General features: G+C 60.0%; 1 protein-coding gene across 16 annotated transcripts in view; it reads right to left on the bottom strand.

The window, feature by feature from the left end:
- Nucleotides 1–1,428: 1,428 nt before the first annotated feature.
- CAMK2B (calcium/calmodulin dependent protein kinase II beta) overlaps nt 1,429–12,069 on the bottom strand; it is a 110,343-nt gene continuing 99,702 nt past the window's right edge. For 10 of the 16 annotated variants that reach the window (XM_073008908.1, XM_073008897.1, XM_073008899.1 and 7 more), the window contains 5 exons: nt 10,773–10,901; nt 5,091–5,166; nt 4,881–4,975; nt 4,331–4,565; nt 1,429–3,791 (listed from right to left, as the gene is read on the bottom strand). In XM_073008908.1, coding sequence (XP_072865009.1) covers nt 4,333–4,565; nt 4,881–4,975; nt 5,091–5,166; nt 10,773–10,901 — 533 coding nt within the window. In that variant the 3' untranslated portion in view covers nt 1,429–3,791; nt 4,331–4,332. The remainder of the gene's footprint in view (nt 3,792–4,330; nt 4,566–4,880; nt 4,976–5,090; nt 5,167–10,772; nt 10,902–12,069) is intronic. The other 6 variants (XM_007981449.3, XM_007981451.3, XM_007981453.3 and 3 more) reach the window with 1 other exon arrangement.

Here is a 12,069-nt window from a genome sequence, read left to right as displayed (position 1 = left end):
GGCCTAGATTCTTTGCAACTGGCTTTCGGGACCTGCCACCTGGCCACCCACACACCTGAGAGCACCTGTCCAGGTGCAGACCGTGAGGAGCAAGAAGCTGACATCCAGGGCCGCTCTGCCACATGAAGGTGTTTAACCAGATGCTCAGGGTGGAGGAGGAGACTGAGGGCTTTAGCCAGTTCTGGGGGATCCTTCAGGCTCCCTGCCCATAGTGGACAGGACCGAGCATGTGTAGGGGCACTCGTCTTGTCAGAAGTTACTTGGACCCAAAATGCAGGCGTGTTTAGTGTCTGGGACTGTTTTGAAGCCCATCCTTCTGTTTCAGGAAAGTACCATGGCACTGCCTGGGACACAGGTGTGGAGGGGAGCCAAGGGCAAGGCCACACTCTCAGCAGGTTGCCATGGAGATATGAGGGTGCATCAGGGGGCCCAGCGGGGGCCACGAGGGTGCATCGGGGAGGGAGGAGGGCATTGAGGCTGAGAAGGGCCAGCATAGCACAGGCAGTTGCTTTCCCGGGCTGGGCCTGAGCGTGTGCCCTATGGGGCCAGGCAGCATGGGTGGTGGGTGGAGCCTGAGGACAGGAGAAACTTGGCAGGGGGTTACTCCTTACTCCAACCTAAGGGTTTGCTTTTAGCTTGGGCTGGAGATGCAGAGGGAAGGACTGAGGGGTGCCTGTCTCCTTCACACCCAGGATGAAGTCCCCAAGCCTGGCCTGGCCCACAGGCCTATAGCACCTGGTCAATCTGGCCTGGCATCTGGCTTCCCTGTCTCCATTCCAGCTCTCTGTCCTGGAGTCTGGGCTGGTTGTATGGCCTCTGCTGGAGCCTCCTGGCCCCCATGATGGCTGTCTACTATATCACCTTGCGCCTTGCCTACGTCTGGTGTTGGAGGCTGATATCCACACAGGCCTGTGTGCCGTCTGTCTGCATAATCCACTGGGGTGGAGCCTGGCTCTGTGGTCGCTGTGTGTCCTCAGCGTCCAGAACAGCCAATACATGTAGCAGGGGCGAAAGGTGACAGCAGCCAGCCAGAGGTCTTGGTCCTGGGGCTCCTTCCTGCCCAGAGGCTGCCCCTGGCCACATCTTTAGCAGCCACTGAGGGGGAATGGAGAGTTCAGGGGCGTTGGGGGCTGGGATCCAGTTTCAGTTCCAGCATCCAGGGTGGACAGCCCTGGGCCCAGAAGATTTCAGAGGACCAGAGGAAGAGGTGGGGACAGCTGGTGGAGCTATGATCTATGACTAGTGCCCTACCTGGGGTGAGCTGTTCACCCTAGAGAAGCTCAGGAATGTCAGGGCCAGCTCAGGGCTCCATAGCACTACCTTCTGTTGGAGGAGGGGCCCAAGTAGGGTCTGGGCCAGGGACCGGGCTTGAGTCTGTATTTTGGCGCAGGAGGTTGGCAGGATTCCAGCTAAAGCACCCAGCTGCACTTGAAGCAGTTTGTCCTGTTTTTCTTTTATTTGCAGTTTCCCGAGACAGAACAAAATAAGAATAATTTTTGTACACTTACAAGGCTCAGAAAGAAAAGACAATGAAACTCAGCAAAAAGAGAGAGGAGGGGAGGCCAGCCAGCACCGTGGGCAGCCGACCCCTTGCAGCGCTGGCCAGCGGCCGCCGCCACCACACCGTAGACACCTAGCTAGCAGAGCGGTGTGGCTTGCTCTTTAGGGGTCATGCAAAAGAATTATCCCCCAGAAAAAAAATCCCCAAATTATCCCAGACAGGCAGCTCCGTGGAGGTGACAAGGTGAGAGGGAGAGGAGGGAAGGAGGCCCCAGGACGCCAGGGTGGCCGGCTGCTGGGCCACGCGCTGTCCGTGGTGAGCCCTGCCGCTGTCCCATGGCCCAGGGAGCCACTGGTGCGGAGCCCGGCAGATGTTTACCCTGTGTTCATGGATGGGGACAGCTGTCCTGGGCACAGCGTGGACGGAAGATGGTGTCCACTCTGAGTGTTCATCGGTGGACAGTCCCCTTGGAGTTTAGGATCCTGTGTCCTGTTCCCCATTCTGTGCCCCTCCCTTGGCTTGATTTGTAGGGGAAGATAAAGAAAATCCTTGTTGAAAACGATGTGAATTGAAGGTGGGCAGGCACTGGGGCAGGAGCCCCCGACCCTCTGCAGTCAGGGCTTCTGACCACTCCCACCCAACCTGGCTTCTGACCCACCCTGCAGCCCCACCGTGCTTGGGCTTGCCCTGTCCCCGAGCTCCCCCATGGTACACACCATCACAAGGGGCTGGGGACCCACTGCCTCAAACCCAGGCAGCCGACACTCAGGAGCACAGGGCTGGACCCTGCCCTCCATCCGCTGGTGTCTTGGGCCCTGTGCCCACCTGTTTCTGTCCCCAGCCCGCCTTATCTCCATAGCTGCATCCCTGGCCCACCTAGAAGGTGCCCTCACACGCACTGCAGCCCACCAAGGTGCTCTCACACCTGACACTGCACGGGCAGCACTGCCCTCACGCCTCCCACGTGCCCTAAGCTGGCTCCCACTGTAGCTTTTGCTCCCTTCTGCTCCCAGCCCAGATTCCAAAGGCACTCCCACTTCAGCAAACTGCTGCACAGACCCTCATCTCAGCCCAGAAGCTGGGCAGCCACCACCTCTGACCCCGCTCTGCCACTTGCTGTACCACCCGACCAAACCCCAAGCCCCAGGCTTTCCCAAACTCCATCAGCAGACAAATATGCCCAGACACAAAGCCTGGCCTCCCCTCCTAGCTTCAGATGGGGGCTCAGGGACTTGAGTAAGGCCCGCAGTCCTTTGTCAAAAGTCTGTTCCCCATTGCGGGGCGCGGAGAAGCCGAACAGGCTGGGGGAGGGCCAAGGGGCAGAAACAGGGTCGGGAGCTGCCAGTGCATCTGCTGCTGGCTGGCAGAGAAGAGACAGACACCTCACACAGGAGGGAGGCCAGCCCAGGCAGAGTCCTCTTGCCACAGCTGGCTATGTTGGAGCTGTAGCCAGCAGTGCTATCTCTTGCTCGGCGAAAGGCCCGAAGCTAAGCTGTGCCCCTCTTTGCACTTTATTCCCCTAGAAGGACCAGAGCTGGAGTCCTGGGTGTGTGGGGGCATCTCTGATGGCCTTGGGGACGGGACTCCGGTCTCAATACTCCAGGGGGTGAGGGGCCGGCCTGGGCTCTGCCGAAGGGTTGTCCGTGCTGGGTGTGTGGGGATACCGGGCACGGAAAACCCACACCTAGCCCTTCAGGGGATGAAAGGAAGGGAAGGGAAAGCAGGAACAACAGCAACTCTCAGGCACAACTAGCGGGAAAGGAGGCAGCCCAGCGGGCCCCACAGCCCCTCCCAAGAGACAGCTGACAGTCACGACAGCCAGCGAGCACACCATGTGGAGCCCATGCGTTGGCGGGAGGATGCAGACACCTTAGGTGTGGGGTGTGTGCGTTACCTACAAACTAACACCGTTCAGCACGCGACAGGGGCCTGGCAGACAAGTTCATGTCCCAGCTGGTCCCCCAGAGGCCAGGAGCACAGACGGACACACGTGGAGCTTGGGTGGGGAGCGGCCCCACGAATGCCAGTGATTTTTACAGCTTTTTCCTTCCTTTAGTTTTTTTTTTTTTTTCATTTCATCAGATGTCAATTTTTTTGTGGTTGTCGTCGTCATCTTGTTTTTTTTGTTTTGTTTTGTTTTTAAACAAATCACATCTGGTCTTGTTTTTCTGCAGACACAGGCACCAGGGGAGGGAACGAGGCAGACACAAACATGCGACAGGCAGGCCGTGTGCCCGAGGGCAGTCGGGCTCCAAACACCAACTCTGTCCGGCGAAACCAGGGCGCAGCTCTGAAATGGGGCGGGTGGGTCAGCTCCTCAGCAGCCCCCTCTCCCGTCCACCCCCAGGCTCTGCTGTCTGCCACACGGCACTGCAGAGAGGGTTAAAGTCCGGAAAAGGGCCCACTCGGGAAAGGGGTTCAAGGTGCCCAACCCAATTACTAGTATCCCTGTAAAACTGGGCTCTGGGCCCGCTGCACCCGCCACCTGGAGACCCCCCATCTGGGGTTCTAACAGTCCTCACAAACAGGGCATGGTGCCCAGGATTGTGCTGCCTGGGGCCCATCCACCTGCAACCCACCCAGCTCTGGCCAGTGTGGACTGCTCAGGCCCTCATCAGCTCCCCAGTCGTCTGAGGAGGCCCGCCACACCCAGCCTGCTGTGATCCCTAATTCAACATCATTCCTGTGGCCTCACCAGGAAAGCTGATGGACTTCCCAGGCATGGGCTCTGCCACAGGCCCCACTGCTCCCCATTGCCTCCCTGGGCTGCAGCCACTCACACCACCGCCACCCCTCTGCCCCAGCTGTCACTTAGCACAGAGCACTCACCTTCACTGCAGCGGGGCCACAGGCGCGCCCGAGCAGTGGAAGTGCACATTCTGCCACTTGCCGTCGCGGCGGTGCCACACACGGGTCTCCTCAGACTGGCTGGTGCGGGGCCGGCCCTGCCCGTCAATGTACTGCGTGAGCCGGATGTAAGCAATGCAGGCGGCGTCCTCTCCGATGACGTGCACGTGCGGGTTCAGGATGGTCGTGTGGATCGGCTTGCTGTTCTTGGCCAGCACTGTGGACAGCAGGTGGAGGGAGGTCTCGGGTTACTGTGGCTGCCCTGGTGCCCGCCTTCCACCCCACCACCCTAACCCTTTCCCTCTCTCAGCTCCCCTTATTGGGGAGGTTCGGCTCTCCTGGGAGCAGCATGGGCCCCTCCAAGAGTGGGATTCTGGGGGCTGGGTATCTAGTGGGGGAGGGGTGGATGGCCAACCCTGGGCAGAGAGGGGACAGGGCTTCCATAGGCAGCCACCATGCTGTCCCTGGGAGGGGCCGAGAGGCTCTCCTGGGGGCACTGCACCCTCATGCCCACCCGGGCTCCCTCACTCACGGTTCTCGAAGTAGAATCTGTGGAAGTCCATCCCTTCAACCAGGTTGCCCAGTGCTTCAGGCTCAAATGAGGTCAGCCCTGGGTCACAGATTTTCCTGGGGGCCAAATCCAAGTGAGGAGGGGCCCCATGGACCCCTGACTCTGAGCAGGGCCTCCCCAAGGGTCCCACATCCTTGTCCTGCACAGCCCCCCCCAGCCCCGGGGACTCACGCGTAGGCCTCAAAGTCACCGTTGTTGACAGCCTCAATGAGCTGCTCCGTGGTCTTAATGATCTCCTGCTTCCGGGCTGTGGGGAGACACGGCCAGGTGACCACTGGGCGCTGGCCCATTCCCCCCAGACCCCTCCACACAGCCCAGGGGAGGGCCTGGGGGAGCACGAGCTGCATCCACACCGTGTTTCTGCAGCTATTCGCAGAAGCGATCCTCTTGCCCGCCCCCCTCTATCACCAGTGGCTTCCTCATTTCCAAGTGCAACAGCTTCCATCTTGTTTTTCTTAACTAAAATATTTTTGAAGGACAGAACTATTCTATCCACATTACAAAATGTCTGGAAAATGCAGAAAGAGGGAAAAAAAAACCCTCCTACAATCCACTTGGAGGTCACCTCCTGGCCCCACGAGCTGTCCGCCAGTCTCCCTCCTGCCCTCCAGTGAGCCAGGCCTGGGGCCCACCAGGCCTGACCCTGTGCTTCCCTGCAGCTTCCCGGCCCCACCCTCATCCCGAGCCTTGGGTTCTTAGTGCCTCCTTCACCCAGCAGCTCTGGTGAGGGGGGTACCGAGTGCAGGCACCAGGCGAGAAGGCAGAGACCTGCCTGGAAGAAGGAGCCGTCAGCAAGGCCACGTGGAGGCCGGGTAGGAGGAAGCAGCAGGGGGCGGCCAGGCGTGGCTACAGGGTTCCCCGGTGTCATGACCCGGGTTGTCCCAGCAGCAGGAAGAGCAGGCATGGTCTCTTGTTCCCCGCTTTTCTCATAGGAGCTGCATCCTGCTGGCTTCACCTGCTTGCAGTCCGAGGCCCACATGCTACCCCTGCAGACACCCCCGTTGCCCCACACCCCCATGCCCAGGCTTCTCCCTGGCGCCTGCCTGCGGTTCCTGCCCACTCCCCTTGGATTCCAACAGGCCCTCCAGCCATGCTGGTCCTCACTGGCCTCTGGGGCGCTCACTGGCAGCCCGCGTTGCTGCTTTAACTACAGCTTATTTTCATTGTAAAAGATTTTAAACGTATGGAAGACATGGAGAGAATAATAGAACCCACACTCTACGGATTCACATCTTAACATTTTCCTATTCACTTTAGACACATTTTAAAGAAATAAAGCACCGCACATGTAGTTTGAAGATGCCTGTGTTCTCCTCAATCTTGTCTCACTCACTCTCCTCAGACAGAACTACTGTCCTCAGTGAGGTCCCTAGCCATATCTGCGAGGATATATACACAGGCACGCACATACATGCACACTCACACACAGAACACACATGCACACGCACGCTTACCTATACACACAAGTAACACTGGTTTCTCAAAGTAATTTGTCCATGGAAAACCTCAAACCCCCAGAAGTGCACCGGAAGCAGGTTCCTGGGAACTCTCCCTGTGGGGGAAGTCTCTGCACTCCCAGCACTGCGCTCTGTGACCCTCAGGCTGCTGCAAGCCATACCTGGGACACCTGCCCTCAAACTGCTGCCTGCCCTGCAGGACACCATTTTCACCAAGAAGGCAGGCCCTGTGGTGACATTTCCACCCTTCAGCTGTGAGTGCTGCCTCCAACGGCCACATACATGCCACCTGTCTGTGGTCTAAACTCCCAGAGGAGGGAATTCCTTTTTTTTTTTTTGAGATGGAGTTTCACTCTGTCACCCAGGCTGTAGTGCAGTGGTGTGATCTTGGCTCACTGCAGTCTCTGCCTCCCAGGTTCAAGCGATTCTCCTGCCTCAGCCTCCCGAGTAGCTGGGACTACAGGTGTACACCACCATGCCCGGCTAATTTTTTGTGTGTGTATTTTTAGTAGAGATGAGGTTTCGCCATGTTGGCCAGGTTGGTCTCAAACTCCTAACCTTAAGTGATCCACCCATCTCGGCCTCCCAAAGTGCTGGGATTGCAGGTATGAGCCACTGTGCCCAGCCAGAAGAGGCAATTCTAGGCATGCCCTGTGATGGGTTGCCTTTATCTCTCCTGCCAGGCCTCTGGGAGCTCGCCCCACCAGGGAGCCCACCTGGCAGGTGGACTGAGTCCACGAAGAAGGCGCGGCATGCCCAGGTGTGCTCACGCATGTGTGTGTGGCGCTGCCTGGGAACGCCTGTGCTGCACCTGTCTACTCTGGGGCCTCATGTCCCCTGCTGCACAGTGACAGCAGGAGGAGCCCGATGGCACCTGAGGACTGGGGTGCACACATGTTCATGCATGTGATCACATGCATGTGTGTACACGTGATTGTGCATTCATGTGCATGTATGGAAACACGCACATGAGCAGGACGGTGTGTGTGTGAATGTGTGTAGATGAAGCTCATACATATGCACGAGCACCTGTGTGTGCGTGTGTGTACAGTGCCTGTGAGTGTGCACGTGTCATGTGTGCCTGTGTTGTGTGGCATGGGCACATGTGCACTCGTGGGTTGCCCCTATCTGGAAAGTCCCTTGCTCCTGACCCAACTGCACTTCTGCTGCCAGTCTGTCTCTCTTTCTTGCCTAACTTTCATCTACACCATGTCATGGATGGTCCTCAGGGCAGTCTTGCTATAGAAGCCTAGTTCCCACCCACCTGGTGGACCCTGGAAGGCTGGCCTCTAGGAAGGTGGGCTGCAGGATCCAGAAGCCCCTTCCCCTCCAGTTCCTGCTGCAGCCACCACGAGTCCCATTCCTGGCCCCATTCCACCTGCCCAACTCTAGGAAGGCACAGGGCTCTGTCCTAACACATGCTGTGGCTGTTCCTGTCCTTGCCCCTGGGCCCCAGGACAGTAGCATATGACACTTGAGGGCCCGTCCCCACCCCACCTGCTATGTTCCTGCCTCCTCTCCACCCTCTACCTCGCACCTGCCTCTCCCCTGCGTCATGCCCCCACTTTCACCTGTCCTTTCCTGGAGGTGGCCCCAAGCTTCAGGTCTGACCTCTCTTCCACCTGTAGCCAGTCCTTCCAGCAGCCCCCAAGTCAGACCCCACTAGGGTGCCTGGCTCTGCCCTCCTTGCATCAAGAGAGAAATCTGGTGTCCACATGTCCCAAACACCTCCTGTCACTTAGTTAACCCCCCTTTCTAATGGACAGAGAGAGCTGCCCCTCCCACTCCACAGGGGTTCTCAGGGACAGCAGCACGCAGCTGGAATGGAGAAGAGAGTGACATTATCTCATTTGGTTTCCAGTCTGCTTTGGTTCTATAGTCACCTTACACTAGCGGTAAGTGAAACTAATCTTCCATTTAATGAAGTAATACGCAGTGCTTTTAAACAAACTGTAATTAAAGTGGGAGTTGGTGGGAAGAGGAAGCATAAAGTAAACAGAAGAGGACATGCATGGTCAGAGTTCCATTCAAGAGTGGTAACCATGCTGAAGTATGGGAAGCAGGTCTGTTGTGAGACCCACCCAACCATTCCACAGACGGGAAGAATAAGTTGACCCTGCCCTGCGGAACGGTGCTGCCTGGACCCCAGCTTGACCCAGCCCCCACTCCGCCTCCCCACAGAGCACATGGGTGCTTTTGTGTCCTTGATACCCGGGCCCCTGAAAAAGGGCATGATCCCTGATGGAGGGGAGGGAGGGGTGCCCAACATAAAGGGGTGCCTGGGTGGGGAAGCCTGCTGGCTGAGGACAATCTGCCCAGGCATTTCCAGGGACAAAGGGGAGGCAGTGGGCAGCGTCTGGGCTTGGAGGGGTCTGCCTGAGCCAAGAGCCTCTGTAAGTCAGGCCTTCCAGGTGCCCTGACACAAACACGAGCCTTGCATTGCCTGTGGCTCTCTTGGGGTGATGCGACAGGTCCAGGCGGGCCCAATGCATCCAGGTGGGGTCAGAGCAGGTTCTCATCCTGGCCTGGACTCCTGCGACCCCAGGCTGGCCCCAAGTCCCATCTCTCAGAGCCAGAGGTGGCTGCGGGAGGGAGGGCAGCTGCCCAGGGATCAGGCTGGATTGTGTATAATCCGCGATTAGAGAGCGTGGGTCGGGAGGAGACAGGGTCTGAGGCGGGCCGTGGGCAGCTGCCCTATTTACACAACTGGTGGGTGCCTTCTGGAGAAGGGAGGGGGCTCACGATTGGCCTGTAGGATGGCCCAAAGCTGGCCACCTGCTGCCTGGGCCCAGGTGCCCTCAGGGTGGTACCCAGGCTCTTCCTCTCCCCGAGTTCCCAGAACGTCTCACCCACCCCTCTCCCAGCCCTGCCCAGCCCCTCCCAGGAGGGCCACACGAATCTCCATCCTACCCTGCTCACAACTCCTTCCTGCAGCCCCCACCTCCTCAGCCAAGCTCAGGGCAGGCCTGTGCTGTGGCCTCTGAAGGTGAGCCTGGGCACCGAGCCCCGAGTTGGCCACTTCATACCCACCCTGGGCCCTGTCCTCAGAGGACTCACTCCGGCTACTGCACAGACCTTGAGGGCAGGCTGCAGCCCTGGGCTGGGGTCATGCTAACCTGATGGGGTGACCTTCCAGGCAGTCTCCTTTGGGCACACCCCTCCACTTCTGCAAGGGCAGCAAGCCCCTTAAATCAGATGAGCTGCTGTAGAAGTGGTGGGTGTGGGGGGTTCTGACCACCCCCAGAGGCTTTGCTGTGCACCCACCCCAGCTGCATGGCGACCCCTCCCCATGCCTCCCTCCTTGAGTTCGGTCGCCCAGGCACCCCGACCCTATCACCATTAAGAACCTGGTCTTTCCCCTCAGCTGCTCGCCCCTGATCCCCTCAGTCAACCCCCACTGGGAGTCCTCAGCTGACCACAGAACACTCAGGGGGTGAGTGCCCCTCCAGGGGCTGCCCCCTGCCCTCTCGGGCACCCAGGGTGGATCCAGTGTCCCTTTGAGCCTGCAGGCTGCATCCCCCTCCTCGGGCCACTGCTCTTGTGGGTTCACTCTCCCCACACCCCTCTCCCCTGGCCACCTGCAGCAGCCCCCACGCCCAGCCTGCAGAGGGGATGGGGGCACTCAGACCCCACCTGTCCCTCAAGTACTTACCTAGCCACTGCCCTGCCATGCCGAGCCCTTGGCCCAGCAGCCTCTTCTCTAAGAGCATCTCCACACCACCCCCAGCCTGGTGTCTCCCCACAGGTGGGGGTGGCGGCAGCCCTGGGATGTCATCCATCCCTGTAAGCGATACTGTGGGCAGTCGGCAGACAGACGGGGAGGTGGCCCAGCCTGGCTCCTCCCTGGCTGGAGAGGCTGCTCAGCCTGGGCTTCCCGTCCCGCCCGCTCTGTTTCAGCCTGGCCCCAGCTGCCCCCCAGATCCGCGCCTCCCGATCCCCACCTGCTCCCTGCTGTCTGGACTTGGACAGCTCTAATGCTAGAGCATCTCAGTGACACTTTTCTGTCCCTGCCCAGCAGGTCCACCTCGACCCAAGCCAGCAGCTCCTGGCGTGCCAGCCCTTGCCACACGCGCAGACCCTCTGCCGCCCATTCCCCTCCCATCAGGAGAAGGCTGTGGACCTCAGGGTCACAAGTTTTGGGGTCAGTGACAAACCTGCTCTTTCAGACGCTCTTCCTACACACTTGTGTCATACACACTTCATAACCATAACCTCCAGTTTGTGAGACCCAACAGCTCCTGCATGTGCTTCAAAGCAACTCCCCGGGCCCAGCAGAGGGATCCTGTGCCCCCGCCCTCCCCCGCAAGCTGGCCCTTCCCAGAGCACCACTGCCAGGCTCGCACTCCCCGAGCCCCTCCGGGCAGCCGCTGCCAGGGCCACTCAAGGTGCTACTTACACGGGGTGGGCAGGGGGCCAGGGATAGTCGGAGATGGGCAGGGCAGGGGCCCCACTGGTGAGGGGCCCTCGGCTTCTGGGGTCCCTGAGCCCCTCCTCACAGAGTTCAGGATGTCAGAGATCCTCGGGGCTGGGGCGGAACAGACAAGACGTGAACACAAGACAGGCACGGGGGGCACGCAGGAGAGAAACCACGGGCAATCAGCCAAGCCAGAGATTGAGGGGCACAGAGGGAGATGTGGGGGTGGGGCACGAGGGGAGAGAGGGGAGGGAGGGAGGATGGGGGGGTGTGGGGGGAAGAGGGTGGACCTGGGCCAACAGAGCGGATACAGGGGACAGAAGGGGATGTGGGGGACAGAGGGGAGCTTGGGGGACAGAGAGGGAAATGGAGGAGACTTGGGGGACAGAGGGGGGTGCTGGGGACAGGGGGGCATGAAGGGACCAAGGTGGGTGTGGGGGACAGAGGAAGGTGTGGGGGACAGAGGAGGGTGTGGGAGGGAGAGTGTGGAGGACAGAGGGGGATGTGGGGGACAGAGGAGATTGTAGGGGACAGAGGGGGATGTGGAGGACAGAGGGGGTGTGGGGGACAGAGGAGGATGTGGGGGACAGAAGGGGATGTGGGGGACAGAGAGGGAGTGTGGGGGACAGAGGGGGAGTGTGGGGGACAGAGGGAGAGTGTGGGGGACAGAGGGGGATGTGGGAGACAGAGGGGGAGTGTGGGGGACAGAGGGGAAGTGTGGAGGACAGAGGGGGATGTGGGGGACAGAGGGGGATGTGGGGGACAGAGGGGGAGTGTGGGGGACAGAGGGAGAGTGTGGGGGACAGAGGGGGATGTGGGGGACAGAGGGGGAGTGTGGGGAACAGAGGGGGATGTGGGGGACAGAGGGGGATGTGGGGGACAGAGGGGGAGTGTGGGGGACAGAGGGGGATGTGGGGGACAGAGGGGGATGTGGGGGGCAGAGGGAGAGTGTGGGGGGCAGAGGGGGATGTGGGGGACAGAGGGGGATGTGGGGGACAGAGGGAGAGTGTGGGGGACAGAGGGGGATGTGGGGGACAGAGGGAGAGTGTGGGGGGCAGAGGGAGAGTGTGGGGGACAGAGGGAGAGTGTGGGGGACAGAGGGAGAGTGTGGGGGACAGAGGGAGATATGGGGGACACAGGGGGATATGGGGGACAGAGGAGGGTGTGGGGGACAGAGGGAGAGTGTGGGGGACAGAGGGGGATGTGGGGGACAGAGGGAGAGTGTGGGGGGCAGAGGGGGATGTGGGGGACAGAGGGGGATGTGGGGGACAGAGGGAGA

The sequence above is a fragment of the Chlorocebus sabaeus genome, chromosome 21, assembly GCF_047675955.1.
Source record: "Chlorocebus sabaeus isolate Y175 chromosome 21, mChlSab1.0.hap1, whole genome shotgun sequence".
Taxonomy (NCBI): Eukaryota; Metazoa; Chordata; class Mammalia; order Primates; family Cercopithecidae; genus Chlorocebus; species Chlorocebus sabaeus.
The sequence above is the reverse complement of the archived record's forward strand: the minus strand, read 5'-3'. Positions and strand labels throughout refer to the sequence as shown.